Here is a 26,248-nt window from a genome sequence, read left to right as displayed (position 1 = left end):
TCTGTGCTGCCATGTAGTAATTATCTGTATTAATTATTAATCAGCCTTATATTGTGACATTTCTATGTGTGTACTGTATATTGTGAGTGGGTCCCTAAGCTCAGTAAGTGACAGCAGTACAGAGCATGTGCAGTGAATCAGCAGAAAAGAAGATGGGGAGCTACTGGGGCATCTTTGGAGACACAGATCTTTACTGCTAAAGGGCTGTGGTTGCCTTTGGCTGGTACAGAAGCACAAAACATAATGTACAACATTTCTAGCTACTTCTGTAGTTAAGCTTTAGTTCTCTTTAAAGGATGTCAACCCCAAAAATGACTGTTTTGCGTAATAAAGAAAACACAATCATAAGCAACTTTCCAATATGAATATATGAAACATTGTTAGTGCTTTAAAAGGTATTGACCCCAATTTCCCCAGTAAAAACACATTTGCCAAAAACGCCCTTGAGTTCTTGCCATCAAGCTAAAAGAGAGAAGCAGAGTAGTGTTATAAATGGATAAAGAAAGAATGATGGCACCACCTTTTCCCATGTGGGGATAATTTCTGAGGTACATTCCTCTTCTTGATAAGTTTTTCCACTGTACTGGAGGGCCGAGGCTGGCGCAGTATTGCAGGATATTTCTTTTCCATGACTTGCTCTCTCCTGAAAGAAAAGGAGAATGCAATTTATTCTGTGTTTGTCAGATGCAACAGGAATTCAGTCTTGCCAATAAGAGAACACTGCTATTGAACACAGACCTGGCACCTAGTACAGCTGACAGCTAGAGAGGGCCACAGTCTGAATAGCCTGGTTTGTGCATTTACTTTATGTTTTATCCTTGGCCTTCCCACATTGCTGGTTCCTCCTTGGCAGATACATTAACCTTAGTAAAGCTTGTCTACATTCAGGTAAAGCTGGGATTCTTAAATGAGTGAAAGATCGGCACAGGACTCGCACTCGAGGTCAGCAAAGCCAGAATTGCATTCTTCCACTTGTTGCTAAACTACAACTTCCATTAAAATCAGGTATATTGCAGCTCGGCAAGCAATGAAATGTCTGCATGCATCTTGCAGAGTCTGAATATTACTCCCCATGAACCCACCTGAGCAACTCCTTCTCTTTCAACTCCAGTTGCAGCATGAGTGAGTTCAGCTCCACGTACAGAGTGTTTGCTCTCTGCAACTTGCGCTCATAGTGCTCTCGAATATCCAGGGCATGCCTGCAAATAATGCCACACATTAGTTACATCCCATAGGGATTCTAAATATTCTGTGACTAGATCAACATCAGATGTCAAGCAATATGAATGAATTTGAACCTGTTTGTCAGCAGGTATATAAATATGAGGCCCTCCGGCTGTTGAACTATCCCGGTATCCCACACAAGTGGTACAATTGGAGGGTCTCAGCGGTTACTTCATCAACTCAGAAGAGCTTGGGACAAAGGACAGCACTTAAACTGTTACAGAACTTGAGAAAGAGGGTTTCGTTCTGAACAGATAGAGTGCCCATAATCTGAAAAGATCCAGTGCCAGTGACCAAGAAAGTCTATATACCTTAACTCCTCCCGGCGCCGTGTTATCAGCTCCTCTTCCAAACGCTGCAGACACGTTCCTTCTGACTTGATTTTCTCAAAATATAACCGAACCTCATCTCGCCATTCCACCTAGGGCAAAGGACACACAGACATGGTTGGGCATCAACTAGCCATGGCACAAACTCTCATTGTAATAAGCCATTAGCCTGTATTTATATCCCACATCCGTGTGCAACCCATGGTTGGCTATGAATTATGGGAGATGTAGTGCATAGAAGCTCACTCTCACCTGGGATTTGAAGTAGGTCTCCTGAGGGGTGGACAGGATATCGGCAGAAGCAATATCTAAGTGCAGCAGGATTTGACGAAACGAGGGGCGATTTCTTGGCTTGCTCTCCCTGCATTAATTTGGAACAAATGTAGAAATTAAATGAAAGGCATCACCCCCTTCACATTCTAGAGACACAGAAGAGGCATATTTATAAAGCTGTGAAAAATATGTAACACCAAAATAAGTTGTAAAATACATGGCATATTTATTAAGCTCTGTTTTATTTTCACTCCTTAATAAATATGCCCCTATAAATATCTGGTGATAAAGCGGGTCAAGAAGCCATGTTGAATGTTGAAGAATGGACCATACAGAGAGGTGCCATCATCATAGGTAGGTAAGGTCAGGGCTGAATTTATATTCCTAGGCATGGTCCTCCAACTACTCCTCCCCTACTAGTTAGACAGGTTGGCCACAGTCTGGTGGAGAATTAAAAGAAAGCAACGCATTTAATTTTCTGTATAGGCACCTGATGGCCACTGCCCTGCAGGTGCCATCCTAAGCATGGACCCTTGTGAATCTATATAGAAAATAAGAAGTGTTGTCATGTTCACACATAAGGAGGGGAAGATGCAGTGCTCATATGTGAGAAAGGAGAGGTGCCATATTCTTATATAACAAGAGATGAGCAAGGCCAGCATTTATTTATACACTGACAAGCTCATTTAATGCCAGTGCAATGAATTAATTGAAATAAAAACAATGCAAATCTTCATTTTTACCATCATAATTGCAGGAACCGTCACAGTTGCATGCCCTGCAGCTAATTTGCATCCGCACCAGTAAATTGACTACAGGTTTCAGCAACTATCAATGGAAGTACAAACGGAGTCATTTCTGATACCCCCACAAGAAGACATGTTAGTTCTAGGGCTCCCTTGCTATATGCCTACACTTGTGACAAAGCAGATATAACCCACAATTTGGTGCAACGTGCAACTATAGTGTTTATGGTTGGAAGCAGCTTTATGAATGGCATGTGGTTGGGCACAGTTTTGGGCTTAGTATATGAGCTCTGTTGAGAATGAGCTGGAATTTATAGACAAAACCAGAAATTAGGGTGAACCTGTAAATGTTATCTGACTAGAAACACTGGGGTCCTGTATTTGTGCACTTACCAGCATTGCCTTAGCAGCAGTTTGAATCCATCTGGACAACTAGATGGCACAGGGAGGTTCAGGCTATTGCTGCCCACCCCCCAAATTATGGCAGAGGAATCCACATCCTTATAAGGGATCTCTCCAGTCAACAGCTCCCAAAGAACCACCCCAAAGGACCTGAAAGATATAGACAAAAAAAAAATGTAACTAAATAAAAAGGATACAATTATTCCTGGACACAAAGCAAGAGACAGACCCAATATAATTACGCATGGCCTCTCTGATAAGGATCACAGAGCTGTGCCAATAGTATGAATGGGGAGGGTTAGTAGGACAGGTCCCATGGGGCAAAGGGGTAATGCAGCAGCTGCCTGAAACCTGCAAACCCAAATGTTGTGCTAGTGTGTGGCTCTGGGAGGGCGGAATAATAAACAGTGGGAATGTAAAGGCTTCATTTAAGTTAGGATATGAGGGAAATGGAACACAATAGAACCTGAGTTGTTTAAGCAAATGGGAATAATGGAAATAAACAAAGGAGGAGCAACATCACTGGGTCGGTGAGAAGCAGCTAATGGAGTTAAATACAAACAAAAATATGTCAAAGCACATGGCCATCATGGCAGCAGGGTCCTTAATCCTTGCAGAAAGACCCAATTAAAGTTGGTCATAAAAAGCTGCCAACGCAGTCTGATGGCCTGCCAGTTGGGCATATACTGTAGTTATTGAGCAGGTAAGAAAACCCTATTAGGCGAGAACTGTTTTAGAGCTGTTATGCAATCCTCTCCTGACCGGTATCCCTAGTCCCGTTTTATGATCCACTTGGTGGCGATCAAATCTTGACAGTTTGGCCCCACTTGTTTGGTGAACTGAACTTAAAGTATAGGTCCAATGGGTTTTTTTTTAAATAAATTAGGCAATTCAGAGATGCCCAGCACTTTTACATTTACTTGTACTTTTATTTAGTAGATAGTTTTTGTATCCCGATGTTCCAGTCTCTTCCCTCCTACTGCTGAACCTTGGGATGATGGAGGTTGTAGTTCAGCTATAGCTGGTGGGAAGAGACTGGAACATTCTGATAAAAAACTAAAAGATCTACTAAATAAAAGTGCTGTATACTGATACTGAGGGCCATTGGCAAATGCTCTCCAAGCCACGCAAGGCACCCTCATGTCCGACTCTGTTCATGGCCCAGCCTGGCACGTCTTACTATGGCAATGCTCCTCTCAGCGCTCCTGTAGAGACACGTGAGTACATGTGGGAATCAGTAGCCTCATTACCCAGTCACACGTCATTGCAATAGCAGCCAGTCTCCTGGTATGGAGAGAAATCAGAGAAGTACTGACGTAAATATAGGGAAAAGGGAGGGAGATACACAGGATTGTGTGATACTAGCCATTCTGCCATTGTTTGCAGCGACCCCTTCCCTGATACAGTTCTGCTTTAGTCACAGTCAGGGTTTGAGAAATTCTACATCTGCGCCATTTATTGCTTTCTGCTTTTAATATCATCTATGTTTCATATTAAAGCACACAATATTTCTAATAAAAACCTTAACCCTCTTCCTACCTGCCCACACTGTGGGTATGAATGCCCTGAGCAGTATAGTGTTCTCTTTTTCTTAGCAAACAGATACTGAATCATAGCACTTCTGACATGTGTAGATATGACAAATTGGTATTCAGTAGGGACCAGGGAAAATGTAGGAAAAGTCATTAAAGATAAATGAAGAAAAAGAGCTGTGGGGACATACGAATGTGGCTGCTAGAACTGGTATATTGGTTGAAATAATCATTAAAAGACAACTTTACTTTAATATTATTATTTAATTAACAAAGTGTACTTCTGCGACCCTCTGCAATTGCTCTTTATGATTTTTTTTTTTTTTAAAACAATTTATCTATAAATTCTTTCTCAAGAGATTTAGAATGCTGTCTGGTTGCTAGAAGACCGACCACAACAACCAACCATGCTTCAGATTCATTTATTGCTATTTGATATTTTTCAGCATTTATATTTCTGTTCAAGCCAGCTCCTGTGCAACCTCTAGTTCTCCTAGTCAAGCCAATACCTGATTGCTAGGGAAACTGGAACCTAGCAACCAAATACTCATTAAAATTCCAAATTGGAAAGGATATGACCAAAACAGAAATAAGCCAGAAACAACAATGCCACTGTAATAAGTAATTTTAATGTATATATTTAACCTTTCAAACCTGGGCAGGGCACGTGGTAGGAGTATTAATATTTATAATTAATATGGTGCTATGTGCACAAAATCACCAAAAGCTTATTTAGAATTCACACCCCACTGTGTGTCATGTCCTGGGGAAATTATGGCAAAATACATCAAAACTGTTCTCTGCTGAAATCCCCAATAAAAGCCATTAAGAATTAATTTCAGTGGGCTTATTTACAGAGCCTAATAAAATGACTCATCTTTTTCATGATTAGACAGAGCCAGCAAAAACCAGGTCCCATCTGCAGCGTGTCCTCGGGAAGTGTATCCAGAGCGGCTGAGTAATAAGTGGGTGCTTGTGAGCATGTGCAAGTGTGCCATCAGCGTGCAATATAATGTGATGGTGCCCTCTGAGGAAGAGGTCACACTCTGACAGATGGGCATTAATCCCCCACCCATCGTATGTCTTGTCTCCATAGAAACACTGGCTGCCCCCGGTACCAAGGATAATGCCCCCACTTCACAGATTAAAGGGAGTCAGTGATTGAAGGGATCACACAAAGGGGATAAGAAAGATAGCTTGGGAAGAAAGGAAAAATAACAAATGACAACAGAGTGAGGATAGACCAAAGCTGAATTATTTTGCTCTCCATTATCTTATTTCAGCAAAAATAAAGATGACAATGGCCTCCATCCTGCAGAATCATCTAACAACGCTCTTCTCTTTATAAGCTTTCAGCACTGCCTTCTACTGACTGTTCATGAAACATTTGCTTTATTCACTTGTATCTGTTTCCATATAATTCCTATAACTTGTCTTGTGTTGGGGACACTGACATAAATTTCGGTGCCTAACCTAGCAATGGTTTAATCACGCCCCTGGCCCTGACGATACATATGGACCCCTGGTTCCTGACACTTTCTGCTCCACCAATGGCCTTGTGATAATGTTCATGCCCAAAACGGATTTCATTTTGCAGATTTTACAATGTCCAATCGTGAGTCAGGAAATAATGTGGAATCTGTATGGCATTTCCCACTGAGTAAACAATGGCACATTATTATTATTATAATTATTACTATTATAACCTTTTTTAAATTGCCACTAGGTGGCACTTTTTCACTTTTCATATATATATATATATATATGAATAACATGGTCAGGAATTACTGCTCCTTTTAACACTTGTTCTCAGTTACAAAATGAGAAGAACTGGGAGGTGGGAAATGGGCTTCAACAGACTTAACCTTCAAGCTGAACCATTTGCAAAAGCTTTTCTGTGTCTGCCCTTATGCAGGGGTGATCCTGGCCCCTCCGCTGCCTGAGGCAGCAGCACTTGCTGCTGCCCCCCCTCCCCCAGAAATTCGCTCTTAAAGTACCAGGAGCAGCATTTTTGCTGCCCCTGGTACCTAGTGGGGCGCTGCCGCCTGAGGCGACAGCCTCAACTTGCCTCATTAGCGAAGCACCCCTGCCCTTATGCTTAATGCAATGATGATGTTACTGGAAAGTCAGAAGCCTAAGAATGAAGCAGGGAATCTATTATATGGAAACCTATTCTAAACTCATCTATATACAGGAATGCCAAATAACTCTGTTTAAGGTGGTAGAATAAACCCTGTTCCAAGTCAACTACTATTATATATAATCCCTGCTCCATGACTAATGTTTATGTAGTCTTGAATGTATAATCACTGCTGTATGACTATTACAGGTATGGAACCTGTTATTGAAATGCTCGGGACCTGGGGTTTTCTGGATAAGGGATCTTTCTGTAATTTGGATCACCATTCCTTAAAGGTGAACTAAACCCCCAACGTTAAAATCCCCATCCACTACCCCCCCATAGCCCCCCTCCCCGCTTCCTCCCCGCATAATGTATTAGTGTAAAAAGTGTCCCCAAATGTCAATTTTTCTTCATGCAGAATAGCGCAGCTGCTATGACAGTAATACATTGGGGGTTATTTACAAACACTGGGCAAATTTGCACCTGGGCAGTAACCCACGGCAACAAATCAGATGATTGCTTTCTGTGTTTAACCTGTAGCTGGCTGAAAAAAAAGCTAATAGCTGATTGGTTGCTATGGGCTACTGCCCAGGTGCAACTTTGCCTAGTGTTTATAAATGAGCCCCATTGTCTATTGAGTTGCATTAAAACAAACAAAAAGTGGCATGTTTATCTGTTTCCTTGAAGTATATATATATATATAAAGTTCACAAAAATTTCATCACCATGTGGTCTTCTCACAAAAAAAAAACCCAGTACAAAATTGGAATACTCAAAATAAGTGAAGGAGATCCACAATTAATGAATGCAGTAGCAAAATAGTAGTAAAATATAAAGTGTATTTATTAGGACATGTATAGCCTAACGCGTTTCGTGCCAAATGGGCACTTACACATAGGCTTACACATAATACTTTTTATATTTTACTACTATTCTGCTACTGCGTTGTGGATCTCCTTCACTTATTCCTATTGAGTTTAATTCACAACAAATTTAAGGAAGCCATATAGGATAACAAAGCCAATGGAAAAGAAAACAGTTTTGTGTAATGACTTCCTGGGGCAAGACTGTCCAACTTGAGGCTCATGGACAAGATGTGGCTCTTCAAGGGATTTATGTAGCCCCCCCCCACTCTGATCAAGGGTTCTGCGCACTGTGCAACTGACACAAGGTGCAAAATACTATGGCTGCACCAGGGGCAATTAATACACAAACAAAACACATTGGTCATATCCCCAATCAAAGTGCCACATCAAGTGCCAATCAAAGTGCACCAAAGTATAAAGTGCACACAGTTATATCAGACCTACATTAACATCAGCTAAACAGTAAAAAAAATATTACAATTAAACATAATCCCATTAAATATCCATGTTAGTCTGTGCATTGTATTCATTATATTCTGGATTTCAGGGTTAAAAAAAAAAGCAAAGGAAAATAGAATGCAGATGCAACTATTTAAGACATTTCCAACAATTGACTTCACCCCTTTACCCTCCATTCTCTGCCTTTGCCCAGACCTGGCATTCTGCTTCTGCACAGTAAATGGAAAAAATGACTAATGTAATTAGGTGGAAATAGCAGGTCCAGGGCTCACTGGACCCTCTGACTAGGCAGCCTGCCAGATATCAACATTTCCCCCAAGAAGAGTTCTGTCTGTGGAGGACCCAGTAGCTCAATGTTCAGCAGATTGTCCAGCACGTGACATTTACGGGATAGGATGCAGGGATAGAATCTCTGCAAGTGCAGTGCATCACAATCTTTATATAATAGGTCCGCAAAGGAATAACTAAATTACTAAAATATATGGCTTTATTTAATCCGAGAAAAAAACTCATAGGCCATCTCACTGTTGTTCATCTGTATTCCTGTCAGTCAACTGGCCCTTAAGCAAAGAAGTCTACATGAGAAAGATAACTTATGTATTCACTGGGATGTTGGGAGTCGTAGTGTAACAAAATAATATTCATTACTCCCAAGATACCGTTACCTGGCCTTGCTGGTATTCAGCATGTGAATTTAGTATTCACTAGATCAGTGATCTTCTGACTCAATCCCCACTTTGGCCCAATATTTAATGGGGTCCCCTTACATCATAAAAAGTTTACAGATAAGGATATTGGTGTATACATCCTCAGTCTATAGTTCCAATAGTATTTAAGTCACCAATTATGAGTTATCTCTTAAAGTTGGGCTCTCTGGGAACAGCCAATAAGTATTCACCACTGATTACACCTTAACTGTCCCTCATGTAGGAACTTGAGATGATCAGATGATCTTGGCTCCCCCAGGGGACCAAGTCTACGTTTTGTCATCCTATGCACTACAAAGAACATTACCATTACTGAGGGCCAGACTTGTAGCTGACAGTTTAGCACGGAAGCAGCTTACTGCGGTTATTTCAGGGGAATGCATTATGGTCCCCCTAAATTTTTACTTCTCACCATAAGGCACTAAACACCTTCAAAAGAAAACATAATGATATTCAAATTATTGGCCACTTAATATGGTCTTTCTGTTGGAGATGTTGTTTGTATTTATTTATTAAAGAGAAACTGTTCGACGTGGAAGAGGAATCTGATGCCAGTGAGTATCCATTGATACTATGCAGATATCCAATTAGTGGGACGGTGTGTTCATTTGCCCGGCTTGCTTCATTAAAAGTTATGTATATGTCTAGACACAATACCATTTGTTATCTGCAAACCATGGTCCATGGAATCCTTGGAGAGCTGATGCATAATAAATGAAACGCAATTAAAGCATGGTTTATTTACTAAGCAACAGTTACATTGGTAAAACTGTATGCAGGAAATGAGGACAATGGGATAAAATAAGGGCGCTCATTCAATCTGGGGGATATAAAAAACATTGTAGGTTGCATGTGTCTCATGGGAATCTAGTTGAACATTCCCATCACACTCCTACTTGTCTCAAAAGGACTAACATTGTTTTGATGCCTAGAAAACTCTGTCAAGACAAAACATGGTCAAATCCCTGTCTAGTCTAAGCCTTTCATTCAGTAGGCACTCACCAAATATCCACCTTCTCAGAAACAGGCTCATTGCGTATCACTTCTGGTGCCATCCAAGCAACTGTACCCGCAAAGGACATCTTGGTGCTCTTATCACTCAACTCTTTGGAGGTACCAAAGTCAGAAATTTTGACCAAGTCATCATAGGTGATGAGCATGCTGTGGGTGACAAAGGATTGAATGTGATTTAGAAACACTCCTTACAGTACATGGGTCATAAACCCAGTCTTATTGGCAGATGATATGGGGATTAGCAACTGTTAAAGACACAAGTAGATATCTGATCTAATTGCCTGATATGAGTTTCCTTTGTGGAAGCAATTACAGTGAATGGATTAGCCTAAAATGGCTATACACAAGGAGACTGCAAGGAGAGATAGCACAAGACTTCTGACATACCAAGGTGAAATGGTATTGCCAATGTAACTAGCATGGCCATCCTGTAAATACCTAGCTTCTGAGGGGAATATAGGGGGTCCCTAATTGGTGCTTTACACTTAAGCAGAAAATCATCATGCAGCACAATTCATAATCTTTTGTGCCCTGCCATTGCACTCCCAAGCATATCAGTAGATGGCCACTTGATCGACGCCTGCCCCCATTAAAGTCAATGGGCTTCCATTTATCGTCGCCGGCGTCAAAATTGGAGCTGACATTGGAACCGTCACCGGCGTCAAAAAAAAACTTTGCTGTCAAAATTTTTTCGACGCTGGCAAATTTTCACCAGCGAATTTTCGCACCAAATTCGCTAATTTATTCGCTGGGGCCGAAACAGGCAAATTCGCCACAAATTCACGCTTGGTGAATAAATTCGCCCATAACTAGAGCTGAAGTGCAGAAGATTGTTAAAGGGGTTGTTCACCTTCAAACACTTTTTTCCGGTTCAGTTGGTTTCAGATTGTTCACAAGAAATATAGACTTTTTCCAATTACTTTCTATTTGTGATCGTTTTTCTAATATTTAAGTGTAAAGTTTCATTTTTCATCTTCTAAAGCAGCTCTGGGAGGCGGGGTCACCACTCTTTAACTGTTTTAAATTGATACATTTAGTTCAGGGCTGTCCAACTGGCGGCCCATGACCCCCCTTGTGTGGCCCTCCACATGAAAGTCTGCCTGCTGTGTTTTCTTACCATGTGTAAACTTTCAAAGGTATCCCAACAGAGATAATTGGCCCCTGCATTGTTTAAACCTCAAATCAGACTGTAATCGCCTGTATTGTTCACACCTGTGATCCCCCTGTATTGTTCACACATGTGACACCTCTATTGTTCACATCCTAAAGTTCTGTACTGTTCACACCTGAGACCCAGACTGAAACTGCCCAAATTGTTCACCTGTTCACACTTTATACAAAATGCTAATAGGACACCAGCACTGTGTCACTGTATGTAGTACATATTAGAGTGGTCCCTTTTTTGGTGTGCTATAATGTGGAATTGGGGTAACATGGGTGTGGTTTAAAGTGGATGTGGTCTAAAACAGGGAATGGATAACACTGGCTTCCATTATCGGCCCTCCACCATGTAGACCAGAAAAATTCCAGCCCTCGGTACCACAGAAGTTGGACAGCACTGATTTCTTATCTTATCTTTGTCCCTGCTGAGTAAAATCCCTGAGTTTCATTACAGGCAGCTATTAGAATTGATACAATAGTTGTTAATATTCCACAGATGATGTTGAGAAATGTATCAACTAAATGTATCGAATTGTAACAGTTCAGAATGTTCCTGGATCACTGAGCTGCCAGTCTGAAACACTAGAGACACAAATATTAAACTTTAACCATAATTTTTGGAAAAACAGTAAACAATTGAAAAAAAGTGTTTGTTTATGGTGAACAATCTGAAAATAACTAAACTGAAAAAAATGGGGAACTCCACAAAAACATAACTTAAGCTTTTTGAAATGTAAACATAATTTCAAGCAACTTTGCAATATACATCAATTAAAAAATATGCAGACTTTTCATGATTTTTAAGGGTTTCTGACAGTCCCCTAAGCCTAGCCCCCTGCTCTCCTTCTGATCTGTCTGACTACTTTGCTGAGTTGGCTGACTACTGTTACTTTGTATCAACAGCCAGCTGTCCTCAGTCTGTATCCTCCAAACCCCACAATTCCCTGCACATGTGATTTCAATATGGAAAGGAACATCATAGTGCAATGCATTGTGGGTTATGTAGTTCCTGCATGCTGTCTGTAAACTGTGGAGTAGTTGTTACAATTTGTAACATCAGTGATTAGTCCCTCCTTCCCTGCCAGGATTTCAAATGATGCAGAAAGAGAAGAACTGTTAAACAGCGGAATTTCAGCATAGAAAATGGTATTTATTCATACTTTTTAAAGAAACAGGTAACTGTGATGGGTATATTAGAGGTTTCTGTTTTATGTGGGCCTCTATCAAATTTTGGTTTGAAAGCCGGCGTTTCCCTTGAGGCTTACAGGCATACAATAGACCAATATACACTTACTTAGGTGATTTGAGGTCACGGTGGATTATTTTATGGAGATGTAAGTAGTTCATTCCACCAGCAATTCCCATGGACCAGTCTACTAATAAGGAGGGGGTTATTTTTCTCCCAGCACGCAAGACTTCATACAGTTGCCCCCGAGCACAAAATTCCATTAAGATGCAGTAACAAGGAGCTTGTGTGCACACCCCTCTGCAAGAGAAACCAGAAAGCATTAGTACAAACATAACTTGTAATGAAGTACGGAGATAATTACATATTTAGAAATATATATATATATATATATATATATATATATATATTTATATTTATATATATATCTATATCTGGACATTTTGCTGTCCATCCCTCTTCAACAAGCCAATTCTGTATAGATCTTGCTTTGTGCATGATTGCAAGATTATTGTTGCACAGTTCTCTGTAGTGTTAAAGTTTGTATTTACTGGGAGCAGGGGCCTTAGTCCAAACCATGTTATACAACCCCAGATTATTATATTGCCTTGAGTCATGTAACCTTCTCCTAGCATCTCCCAAACCCAGACTTGTCCACTTAGAGTACCTGTGTTTGGCAGTATTTGTTTGGGATAAGTTATATACAGTATACATATTTTGCACTTTTAAAACATTCGATCCTTTAATAGGGTCGCTGCAGAAAATAATCTTAAATAGATCTGGTCATTAAATGAGTATTATTAAGTCAGTATAGCAGCTTTTGCATATATTTCTACATTTCAGGGAATAACTGTGTTCACAGTACTTTATTATAAAGGTGCTGAGACCCCATCTGTACTCACTTGAAGGTGATGATATTAGGATGCTTTAGCTTTCGGAGGTGTTTGATGTCTGTTTCTTTAATATCTCGCACTTTCTTTACAGCCACTTCTTCACCATGGAATTTCCCAAGGAAGACAGCTCCTTGGGCTCCACTGCCCACCCACTGCAGGTCCTGGATTTCTTCAAATGGAATCTCCCATGGGTCTTGAAAAGGGAAAATAAGGTGAATGCCATGTATTTTTGAATGCATAATCACAGCTAACTTTGGGCGCACTAAGCATGGTGGGACAGCAGAAAATTGTGTTAATATTAATATATACACTAATATATACACTAAGTAACGTGGCCTCAGAAGCTGCTATTAGGATTTTAGCTAATGATTTCAGCTTGGGATCTAAATGAGAAAAAGTCTTAGCCTTAAAAGCAAACTATAATTTTCTATAGAGTTCTGAGTCTAAAGTCTTTCTGGTTCCGGGCTTCTTCAGTTGGTTTCCTCTCCCTCAAAACCGTCATCCTATTTTCTCTGTTTCTTCCCTATCCCTCTGTATATTGAGCATCTCCTGTTTTTGCCCCCGGCTGCACTCACCTTCTCCCTGCTTGTGTTCTGTTGAATAAGTTTTCCCAATCATTGCCCAGACAGGTCTCAGACATCCAAAAAGCCCTCCGAGAAAGCCAACCCCTGCTTGACACTGCATACGGCCTTCTCCCAATGCCCGACATGGTCTGTCTTCTAAAGGACAATCTTCTGCACCCCCTCCACCCCTGTCTTCAGCCTTTTGTGGGTCCTGAGGCTCACTGTGAGTGAGGGGGTTTGTACAGTCTTCACTGTGAGGAGAGCCCCCCTCAGATCGCACCATACCACGGAGGACACATTGTGTGGGTGTCAGTTCTTGCTCAGGGGTACAGCCAGGAGGAGTGTCGATATCCAGCCGGCGAATTGGTCCATCTGATAGCAAACTGGCAAAGGAAGGCGAGGGAGTGCGTGTTTCATGTAGACAAGCCATTGTATCTGGTGCAGCAAATAAACTACTAAATGCATACAGTGATGTCTAGTTTCCCAATGTCAGTTCTGCAATAAAAATTGAAGCAATCAAAAGTTATGTAATGTTATTATAGTGCCATGTGCAAGTCAAGGAAAGTACCACAAGTATTACCAGGCATCAAGGAATTAAGTAAAACTAACAAATACAAGTAAATTGCTTTAAAAGAAGAAAATTGTGTGTATTAAAGGGGATGTAAAGGCAAAAAATCATTTGTTTAATTAGGCTTCTGGTGTAGTAAGTTCATGTTTATATTTAGTATACAAAATACAACATTTCTAGCATTATTCTATTTTAGACTTTAGTTCCACTTTAAACTCGTGTGTGTGTGTGTTTATATATATATATATATATATATATATATATATATATATATATATATATACACATATATTGTCCCACAGTACCAGCACTCCAAACGAGGTAATTCCAGCGGTGCACGGTTAAAGGTGTATATACTGTCCGAAAACGTCAGATTAAGATGTAATCTTGTTGGAAAATAAAAGGAATTTTTTTCACCTTCACTACAGTGTGTGCTGATCCTCCATACACAGTATATATATATATATATATATATATATATATATATATATATATATATATATATATATATATATATATATATATATATATATATATATATAGAATTCTCCAATGAGTATCCACACTCCAAGGCAATGTAGAATAGAGAGGGGTGCACGGTAATTTTTGCATACACCAATAGTTTCCAAAACAGCACTCCCTTTAGTGAAAAAATTTAATTTTTATTATTACATAGTATCTATTTCCAAATAGATACTACGTAATAATAAAAATGACATTTTTTATATATATATATATATATATATATATATATATATATATATATATATATATATATATATATATATATATATATATACACACACACACTTATACTTGTACAAAACAGCTGCCCTGCACATACATTCTTTTAATGGACCTGGGGCTCTTTTTGACCTCTAATATACTCATGAGGCACAGTGTATGCTATAGACACATAGACAGCTAGATAGATCACCCAGACAGATAGATGCACAGCCATGTCTAGTTACTGGCCCTGCACTGAGATATCAGATATTGTCAGTGATCTGGCACAGACCTGATGTTTCCTAATATATCAGGTCACTGTCAAAGAGCTGAGCAAGCAGGGGGCAGCCAGCAGTATACAACAAGTGCTGGACTGAGGGAAAGCTAACACAGCATCTGCAGGGTGCTTTTTTACTTGTACAGCCTCTAGGCAGGGGATTAACCCCTAAGTACTAACAACAACCCCTAAGTACCGCAACAGCTATTGATGACTGCAGAAGAAGAGCATTGTTTATTGGGAAGTATGTGAAATAGGCATTTCAGCTAGTTTATATACTAGAGAAAGATGTAGACACAGTAATTCCCCAAGGCTAGCATTCTGCTTCAGCTCAGCACCTCTGTTACAATTGCTGGACTGCTGATCATAAACATTGTAACCCTCCTGCACATACAGTTATTTACAACCAGGCTTTTTGTCATTTCAGGCAGATAATTAATGAAGGGTATCATTTATGGCATATGGTACAAAAAGAAAAGCAGGAATCGAATATTCTGTGCAACATCCTTGCGGCCCGTAGTTCCCAACGCAGCGCAACCCGCGGAGCTGTCCGACGTGCTGAAACATTCCCTCCCATAGAGGAACAGCGCGGCTTCGGCAAAGCGAATTGCTCAGCAGATAGAAAGGATTTCTGTTTATTTATTTACCGATTTATGGAGATCCCATACCAAAATACCTTGATGGCCTGTTCCACAAATTACAAGTACAAAGGGCTAGCGCCTTTACAGACAAGGGATAAGGCTGGATGGATGGATAAGGAAAGGCACAAGGTCGGGTCCATCAATTGCGGTATTTATCAACAGTAACTCATTTACTTCTCGCTCTGCGCCTTCACGTGTAACATAATTCGCATCCGATTTCCAACATACTGTTCGAGCCTATACACAAACTGGTGCAGCCTGTAATCAGACAGAGTGAATCCCGGCAATAGATGCCACAAGTACTAATAATCCTAGTACAAGATACTCACTGTTGTACTAATCAATAAGTACAAGGTATATGCACTAATATATACAAGAATATAAGCACTAATATATGCACTAATATATGCACTAATATATACACTAATATATGCACTAATATATACACTAATATATGCACTAATATATACACTAATATATACACGTATATATACACTAATATATGCACTAATATATACACTAATATATATATACACTAATATATATATACACTAATATATGCAATAATATATACACTAATATATACACGAATATAGGCACTAATATATGCACTAATATATACACTAATATATCCACTAATATATACACTAATATATACACTAATATATATATACACTAATATATACACTAATATATACACTAATATATGCAATAATGTATGCACTAATATATGCACTAATATATACACTAATATATATACACTAATATATGCCCTAATATATACACGAATATAGGCACTAATATATGCACTAATATAAGCACTAATATATGCACTAATATATGCACTAATATATACACTAATATATGCACTAATATATGCACTAATATATACACTAATATATACACGTATATATACACTAATATATGCACTAATATATACACTAATATATATATATACACTAATATATGCAATAATATATACACTAATATATACACGAATATAGGCACTAATATATACACTAATATATCCACTAATATATACACTAATATATACACTAATATATATATACACTAATATATACACTAATATATACACTAATATATGCAATAATGTATGCACTAATATATGCACTAATATATACACTAATATATATACACTAATATATGCACTAATATATGCACTAATATATACACTAATATATGCACTAATATATGCACTAATATATACACTAATATATGCACTAATATATATACACTAATATATGCAATAATGTATGCACTATTATATGCACTAATATATGCACTAATGTGTGCACTAATATATACACTAATATATGCACCAATCTATCACATCAGTAATGTGCATCTTGCACTAATTGCGGCACGAACAGCTCCTTATTGTACAACCTGCATTAATTCAATCACAACCAGCACACAATTCGCAAATTCCCAGGCAATCGCATCACTACTATGCCACAAGCACAAACCCTCCATCACATCGCTATAGAGCCACCTGTATTAAGATGAGCACAAGCCTCTCTGTACTCCACTGGATGCAGTGATCCCATCACATACACTTATACCGCTTTGTCACACCACTAATCGGGTCGCAAACAATCGCAATGTAAAGGGCGACACGGCCAACCCCATCGCCTATATTCCAACGATATCGCTAGTCCCCCCACAATAGTTGAGTACAATGTATCTACTGCTGTACATGGAATATAAACACATTAAAGCAATACCAGCGCCCACTTAAAGCCCAACATTCGAATCCACTGTATCATAAACACAACTCCCGGCACCCACAAAGCCCAGGGGTTAGTGATCCACACAAGGATCCTGACAGCCATACAGCACAGCACAGAGTAAACTCATCCACTATTTGCAACAAAAAGACAAGGGTCCGAGACTCCCGGCAGCAGACAGCGCTATAGGCTCCCCACACTCTCACCGGCAAAGTATTCAATCAATCCACAATATGGCAAATAAACACACACTATATACAAATCTCCTGCCCAGATCTCTCACACGCCGACTATACGGAATTGGATCCATTGCCTGGAGCACAATAAACCCAGTGCCAGACAGAGAAAGACCCACATTACAGTTAATATGAACCGGCCGACTGGCGCTACCTCTTATACTGAGTGTATAGCGCAGCGCTAACGGAACTCTCACTACTCCTGTATATATCATTACACACAGTGTTTATGTTCAGCCACAGAATCTACACGCAGTGCCACAATCACACAATCACACACACGTGCTCTTGCACCTCGCCTCAGCGCTGCTATACCGCTAGTTGTTCCCATTAATAGCGCTCTCACTGCCAGATGTACACGGACAGCCCAGTCCCACAGACAGTACAGCAGCGCCAGTCTGTAGAACAACAACAAGCGCAATGTTCCATGTGTAGCTGCAGCCAAACACTGAGCCATGTGCATCACGACTCCATCTCCACATACACAGCTGCCCCCACACACATTCAGTGTCCGACTCTCAGACAGCGCCGAGTACCTACCAGTGCAGCCCCCGGATTAGTTGCCTCCCCGCCGGCTGCTCCGCTGATCTTCATCCCCTCCCCCACACACTGGCCCCTAATCTCCGCCGCCTGATCCCTCCGAATCCCACTGCAGCGACAACTCGCTCTTTGTCCGGCCGCTGTCCAGTTGCTCCGTACTAAGGGCCCTTGTGCTGTTGGGAGACCCCCGAGCCCTGCTCCATTCCCCGCTGCCTGTTGTACCCCCTGAGCTCTCTCTCCTCTCTACAATCTCGCCTGTTTATTTCTATAGTGTAAATAAAAACCTCTCCTGTAGGCGCCGTCTGTACAATACCAAAATTATCTTTCCCCCCTTCCTCACATGTACCTGGCGACCCCTGACATTATATCTGCATTTATTTACCCTGTGCTTCTAAACCCACGTGCCTTTCCTCTCTGATGTGCCTTAGTGTTCCTCTGTCCTCACCTATATACCCTGCCCCCTGATCTCCTGTACTCTCCTATTTCTATCTGTCTCTCTATCCAACTTGTCCCATATCTCTCTCTGCTCTCTCTAGCTTATATGTCTCTCTGAGCAGTCTACCATTTATCTCTCTCTTTGCTCTCTAGGATGTATGCGTCTCTGTGCTGTCGAGACAATATGTTTCTTATCTCTCTAGTACATGTGCCCTTGTGTATTGCCCTTACCTCTCTGTGCTCTGTATTCCCTCTATGGCCTCTAACCTCTTGTGAACAACAAATCTGCCCTGTGCTTTGTATTCTCTGAACCTGATTGTGCTCTCAATGCTGTTCCTCTCTGTTCTGTAGCCTATTCCCTGTGACTCTGCTGTGCCTCAATGCTCTCTATTGTGCTCACTTCATAATATCTCTCTGCTCTGTATCCCACCTCTCTGTATAATGTACATCTCCATGTTGTGTATCCCATGTGTCTCTATGTGCTCAGCATCATTGATGCCTTTGTGATCTGGAGCATATATACATATATATTTGTGTTTGTACCCCCATGGTTTTATAATCTCACGTTGTCTCCTCCCTGTCCTGTATATCTTCTAGTCTGTGTATAGTATATGCCTCCTCTCTCTATTACACATCTCCTCTCCCTAATACACCTCTTCCCTCCCTATTACACCTCCTCTCCCTAATACACCTCCTCTCCTTAATACACCTCCTCTCCAAACAATATCCCTTGCTGCTCACTCAGGACATCTCTCTCTAATTGCTACTTGTATCTGTGGCTGCTCCCCTCCGCCTCTTGTATTCCAAGCAACCAATCAGCAACTGGGCTTTTTGGCTCCTACCTTATATTAGGTTGGACCTTTGCAGCTGAAGGTGAAGGGGAACCATGAATTGTAGTTAAACCTCAGTGACATCATTGCACAATACATTGTTGTTAAGAGGGTAGGGCTAGGAGTCTATAAAGCATGTGATGGGGGAAGGTGAAATGGATGATAGATGGGCAGGGGTAGAAGTAGGAGGGGGCAGGGGGTGGGGACACACAGAAGGAAAGGTGGGAGCCAGGAAGACTGGGTGTGGGTAGGGTATGGGAATCGAATGAGACTAGATAGATGCAGAGCACTTTGGAATAGGGATTTGTGCAGAGAGGCTGTTAAAAAGCAGAAATATACAGGGAAGTCTGTTTTTCTAGGCTGGTACACAGTATGACATTTAGGGGCCGATTCACTAAGGGTCGAATTTCGAAGTTAAAAATACTTCGAAATTCGACCCTCGGATTGAAATCCTTCGACTTCGAATATCGAAGTCGAAGGATTTAGCGCTAATCCTGCGATCGATCGATCGAAGGATTTTCCGTTCGATCGAACGATTAAATCCTTCGAATCGAACGATTCGAAGGATTTTAATCCAACGATCGAAGGAAAATCCTTCGATCAAAAAATCACAGGCAAGCCTATGGGGACCTTCCCCATAGGCTAACATTGACTTCGGTAGCTTTTAGCTGCCGAAGTAGGGGGTCGAAGTTTTTTTTAAAGGGGAAGTACTTCGACTATCGAATGGTCGAATAGGCGAACGATTTTTCGTTCGATTCGTTCGATTTCGTTCGAATTCGAACGAATTTAACCAATTCGATGGTCGAAGTACCCAAAAAATACTTCGAAATTCGAAGTATTTTTCATTCGAATCCTTCACTCGAGCTTAGTGAATCAGCCCCTTAGTGATTCCCAAGAACTGCCATAAGGGGCAGATATATCAGTAAGGTATCCATTCTAAAAAATAGTGTTTTTATATATATACACTATATATATATATATATCGAAATATCATTATATAGAAAGCAAATGCACTGTGAAAGCATAGTAGTTGTTGGGGGCTTAATTCTGGTCATAGAAGGCAAGATCCGATTGTGTGTGTTGACTCTTGACTAGGGCCAGAACTGGAGATAAACAGAAGAGACATGTGCCCAGGCTGCATTTGTGGTGGGGCTAAGACACTAGGCATATAAAGGTTGAACTTGATGGACTTGTGTCTTTTTCAACCTAACTTACTATGTTACTATGTTATATACAGTAGCTCTGCTGCTCCTCTAACTCTGTCCCTGTGCTGCTAACATAGACGCCAACAGGTGAGAATGGTGCCAGTGGATGGAAGAGGGTTGGGTAAGAGCAGTGGTTGCTGTCTTGATAGAATGCTGAGAAGCTTGCATCTACTCTAGGCCCAATTAGGCTACCCGTGTACTTGTCCAAACGGACTGATATAACAAGGAGAAGGAAGAGGTAGATAACTCACCAAGTGGAATCAGTTGCCCAGGTGCACCAGATGCTCAGCTCGGGGAGCTGTAAATTAATATAAGAAGATGGTCCATCCGCCACTCAAGGGAATCCACAGGGCGAAAATTATTATTAATAAATATTGCTTTTACTTCTATATTTTTGGCCCTGTGGATTCCCTTGAATGCCAGGTGGCTCATTTCTGTTTATCTGCTCAAAAGCAGGCTGAGCCCATTATTGGCCAGGGGGCAAATGACAGGAATCTACAGTGGGGCCTATGGAGACCCATATCTGGTTTGAGGACTGTGTAGGAATTGATAAACTTCTGGCTGATTTTCACCAGCATATTGGTCAGGTAGGCTAACTGTCAATTCAATGGGTGATCCATTGGCTAATAAAAGCCCAGATCCTGTCAGTCATTAAAGGAAACATTCCAGGAAGGCAAGAGCCCAGAATATCTAAGGAAACAAAGTATTCATTGGTGGAATGGATTTTCCAGTAGATTCAGCTGGAGTCTAACCTAACTACAATTTAGCCAGTTTGATAGATAAATGCTCACATTAGAACTTTCAGTGAGGCCACAAGGTGCAGAGTATACCAACGATTCTTTATTTTAAAGTCATAGTGGTGATTTTGCTTGACCAATAGAACAATATCCCCCATAGGTAATACAAGGTACTAAGTTTGCTAACGGGCAGTAACCCATAGCAAAGATGTTTGCTTTTAAAAAGGTGACCAGTAAATATTACCTGCTGATTGGTTGCTATGGGTTACTGTTCCTGTGCAATTTTAGTGCCTTACACGCATAACTCCAGTACTTTGATTATGGCATTCCTGCGTTACAATTAACTTAGTATTATGAAGACAGATCATTTGCAGTTGGTGTTCGCTATTCATTTTTTGTGTTTTTTTTTAATTGGCTTTTTTTTTTTGCTATTATGTGCATTTGCCAGGCTTGACATTGTAACTGCTATCTGGTTGCTAACGCTTGATGACCCTAACAACTAAAGATAAGTTTGGAAGTCAAAATGGAAGTTAAATAGCAGAGGTGCTAAATAAAGAATGAAACTGTCAGTGACCTCATACAAACAGATAGCATTTCCAGATGAAGGATATAGATAAAATGATGCCAAAACACACAGACCAATGAAAAATTTGCTTAGAATAGGTTCATCATAATGCTGAATTTCCCCTTTAATCCACCACAACTGCTTTCCTAAAGGAAAGAGACTCCCAGATAGAAGAGAAAGCCACACTTGCAGATTTTGGGGGCAGGTAGGTGAGCTGCCCAATCCTAACCTAGGCTGCATTTGCTTTATTTGTGGCTGACACTCATCATAAGTCTTGACCAATGATCAGTATTGAAAGTTAGCCTTTCTCTCTGCTGACACTCATTTATGTGTTATTGACCGATAGGAGCCCTACCTTGTATAGCAGGGGTGCCCAGACTTTGTCACCTGATGATCTACTCTTGCCACCTGATGTCCATCATGAGATCTACCTTAAGAACTCACTTCAAGATAGCACAGAGGCAATTCCATGTATAAAAAACCCCAGTACCCCAATTTGCCGATATGCATTGAATTCTATGGACGACAACATTTTTTTTACATGTGACTAATTTTTTACGCTCAACTATATTTTTTTACTTGAGACTATTTTCCACAGTCTACCAGGAAATTTAAAGTGATCGACTGGTAGACCGGGATCAACATCTTGGGCACCACTGTTGTATAGGGATCAATGTCCAGCTGCAAAAAAATCCAGGAACACACTGAAAAGGTGACTCAGTGAAAAAGTGTTTTATTCAGCTCATATACACACAGAGTAAAGCAATGTTTTGGGCTCCAGAAAACAACAAAGAGTGCTCTAGAGAAGAACAAAGAAGCCATGATGGAAAAGAATGAAGAAGCCACGACTGAAAAGAACAAAGAAGCTGCTCTGGAGAAGAACGAAGAAGCTGCACCGGAAAAGAACAAAGAAGTCACTCTGGAAAAAAATGAAGAAGCCACGATGGAAACGAACAAAGAAGAACGACGAAGACTGGAGGATGAAGGCAACCAAATTTTAAAGGTAAGTTCCACTGAACACCAATGTTTTGTTTTTCAACCCCCTGGCCACCAATGCTTTTTAACTTGTGGGGGACCCTGGTCATCAATGTTTTTTTAACTTGTGGGGGGGGGGGCTGGTCACCAATGTTTTTTTAACTTGTGGGGGGGGGGTTTGGCATAAATAAGAGCCTGACAAAAGAACCAAGTGGGGCATTAAAACTGTAGAAAGGCGACAGCTGTGTAAATGAACACAACTTAATTCATCTGTTTTCTCTCAGCCACTGGAAGAGAGTTGCAGTCTTGATGCTGAGCTCAGGAACAACAAGAACATTTTCAGTGGGGGATATGAAAAGCTGAGCAACGAGAGGTGTGAAAATGTAGAGCTTTGGCACAAAGGAAAAGCACCACGGCAGTACCAGGCAATGAACTTGTTAAAGAAGAGAACTCCAGGCTCCAACAGTGTGCCTAAATGGTCATATTTACACCCAGTTAATATCTGGGATGGTTACTAGCTACTCCGACATAGCATAGTGCATACATATTACAGAATGTGCCAGTGCCGAGCTTCTAGAGGTAGGTGTATCTGTAAGCTGTGGATGATTTGTGACTGTAACCCCCCTGAGACACGTTGTCTCCTGCGTTTGTTTCCTGTAGGTCACATGATTACCTGACATCAAGTGCAGGGAAGTATTATGGGATAGCGCACGCTGCGGCGTTGCCAGGGAGACGCATCCTACCAGCAGTGCATGAAGTCAGAGCTAAAGATAGCACTGACAGCAGAGAGACGTTGTAATACAGTGTGTGTCAGTGTGATGGTGTGTGTGTTTGTGACTATTTGGGTCACCGTAGCCCTGTGTGTGTGTCTGTGTGTGTGTCTGTGTGTGTGTGTGTGTGGGTTTGTGAGCAGCCCCTCTGCACAATAATATGGTGCAATTGCAAAAGGAATAACAAATACCATTTTAGGGCTATAAGTGTAATCTTATTGTCTAGGTATCTGATTTTATAGCCTGGGAATAGATAGCGTACGAGTGTATGTACACACATCAAAGCAGTAACTCTAAATGCATATATTAATATAGTGTTTGCTAATCCTATGCCCAGCTGCCCTGACTTCCAGCACCCTCTGCCACCAACTGCTGCCCCTCCCCCATCATGTCACCTCCTCCTTTCAGCCCCTTCCCCATCTGCCTGCCGCCCCCCCCCCTCCCCTTTTATACTGGGAAGAGCCAGTCCACTCCAGCCAGTTCCCCAGGGCTTCTACTTAGGAGTTTTGCTCGTCATAGAAAGTAAACAGAACGTAAGATGTTGATGTATCTATCCAGTCAATGGAAAGGTCAGCGCTCACTAACCCAATGTCAAGGCCTTGCTGCCGCCACCATAGCTTGTGCAAGGGAACAGAGAGATGACACTCCTGGGTCTTGCAACATCGTTTATTGAGGATCAATGCGTTTTGATCACTGACAGCATTAGTCTTGACTGAGACGCTCTAATCAAATATTATGGTGCAGACTAGAATAAGTCATGTGAATGCAATTTCTCTTCCATACAATAATATATTTAATCTATATATAGGGAAAATATAGAAATGTTGTACGTCTATTGTTATATATATCAATTTCAAAATTAACATATGCCTCCAATTTTTTTGTGAACTCATTTAGTTGGGCTTATTTAGAAAAGGTGCATAAACACTATCTGAATTTCCATAAATAAATGTTAATGTATTTTTAGATCACTAAGCACCAGTTATAAGGATTCATTTTTGAGGCTATTCATGGCTCTTGGGTCTCACTGCTTCTAATGGGTTTTAACACGTTCAATATGGAAACAAACTGGGAAAGTGTTTCTTGGTCTGTTCCTCGCTGGACCCAAGTTCCCAAGTCCTAAATTCATTTGTAGAAGCAGCCCAGAAATTACTGCTGGAAGGTGTTTCTTATTTAATAAAGGGGATCATGGACACCCATCCCAAACAAAATTGGGACCCAATTGGGTTTTGAGCCATAGGATAACATAGTGACATAGTCACTTAGAACATGTCCATCGACACGTTGAATCTTTTATATCTCAAGAAAATCTGACTTACTGGTAGTTAATCCAGAAAATGCCCATCTTGAAGCCTCTTCAATTTGCCTCAGAGGGGGAAAAATTCTTTCTGACTTCAAGGTGCCAATTGGACCAGTCACTGGATCACCTTTCTAATAAGAGCTATTATCAATAACCATATATTCCCTCACTTGATAGAAAGCCATCCAACCCATTCTTGAATTTATCTTATGTATCTGCCTTTACAACTGATTCAGGGAAAAAGATTCCACAACTTCACAACTCTCACTGTAATAACCCCCCTTCTGAATATTTAGATGGGAATTCATTTCTTCTAAATGGAATGAATGCCCTTGTGTTAGTTGGAAGGACCTACTGGTCCCCTTGTATATTTATACATCGTTTTTAAATTCAGTAATATCCAGGACACCAAAACTGCATATCATATTCTAGGTGGGGCTTACTAGAGCTTTATAAGTGAAAGAATAACCCCCTCCCCCCACAAATCTATTTGACTTTTAGTCCATCTCAAAACCTTATACGCCCTTGTAGCTACTGACTGGCCTGTGCTGTTTATCAATCCATTTGTGCATATGTAGAGATATCCTGGGAGCATGGAGCCTCACTGAAGCCCAAGCAATGGAGATGGAGACCACGGATCATTTTCAGGTAAACTTGCAAAATCAAGTTTTAATTGCCCTCGCTAATTGTATTTGCTACAGGAAAATGCTTAGGGGCAGATTTACTAACCAGCGAAAATTCCCCAGCGTCTGCTTCGCACACCCATTGCAACACTTCACCAGGCGAAAATTCGTCCAGACAACGCTAATTCACTAACATGCAGAGTTTCGTCCTGGGCGCTGAACGCTGGCGAATTTTTGCTAGCGTTACTTCAGCAATGCACTAACGTTCATTTCTGCTCAGCACAAATTCGCTAGAGGTCAAGCGCTCAGGTTAATTTACATAAAGCGAGAAATTTAAAGTTGAATGCACGTGTTTATGTTATAAGTTGCATCAAATACATTACATTTCCACTGTTAATTACACATGTCCATGGAACCTTTATAAAGACAATAGAGTTGTTATAATGACCTACAAATGAGCCCACTGTATAGTTAATGTTCGGTATGTTAGAAAATGTATGGGGGAAACCAGTTACACAAAAAAAAATTTTTTAGGACTTTTACACGCTATCACTCTGAAAAAAGGAAAAGACGCCAGCGTGTTTTAGTAAACACC

General features: G+C 40.6%; 1 protein-coding gene across 2 annotated transcripts in view; it reads right to left on the bottom strand.

The window, feature by feature from the left end:
• The window catches only part of map3k12.S (mitogen-activated protein kinase kinase kinase 12 S homeolog), a 56,498-nt gene that overhangs the window by 5,411 nt on the left and 24,839 nt on the right, over positions 1-26,248 (bottom strand). The window contains exons 1-10 of one of the 2 annotated variants that reach the window (XM_018247931.2): positions 18,214-19,319; positions 13,490-13,972; positions 12,924-13,107; positions 12,130-12,321; positions 9,663-9,821; positions 2,966-3,124; positions 1,806-1,914; positions 1,536-1,645; positions 1,083-1,199; positions 521-643 (exon numbers count right to left, since the gene is read on the bottom strand). In XM_018247931.2, the coding sequence (XP_018103420.1) occupies positions 521-643; positions 1,083-1,199; positions 1,536-1,645; positions 1,806-1,914; positions 2,966-3,124; positions 9,663-9,821; positions 12,130-12,321; positions 12,924-13,107; positions 13,490-13,907 (1,571 nt within the window). In that variant the 5' untranslated portion in view covers positions 13,908-13,972; positions 18,214-19,319. 2 annotated transcript variants of the gene reach the window in all.

Source organism: Xenopus laevis, chromosome 2S, assembly GCF_017654675.1.
Source record: "Xenopus laevis strain J_2021 chromosome 2S, Xenopus_laevis_v10.1, whole genome shotgun sequence".
Taxonomy (NCBI): domain Eukaryota; kingdom Metazoa; phylum Chordata; class Amphibia; order Anura; family Pipidae; genus Xenopus; species Xenopus laevis.
The sequence above is the reverse complement of the archived record's forward strand: the minus strand, read 5'-3'. Positions and strand labels throughout refer to the sequence as shown.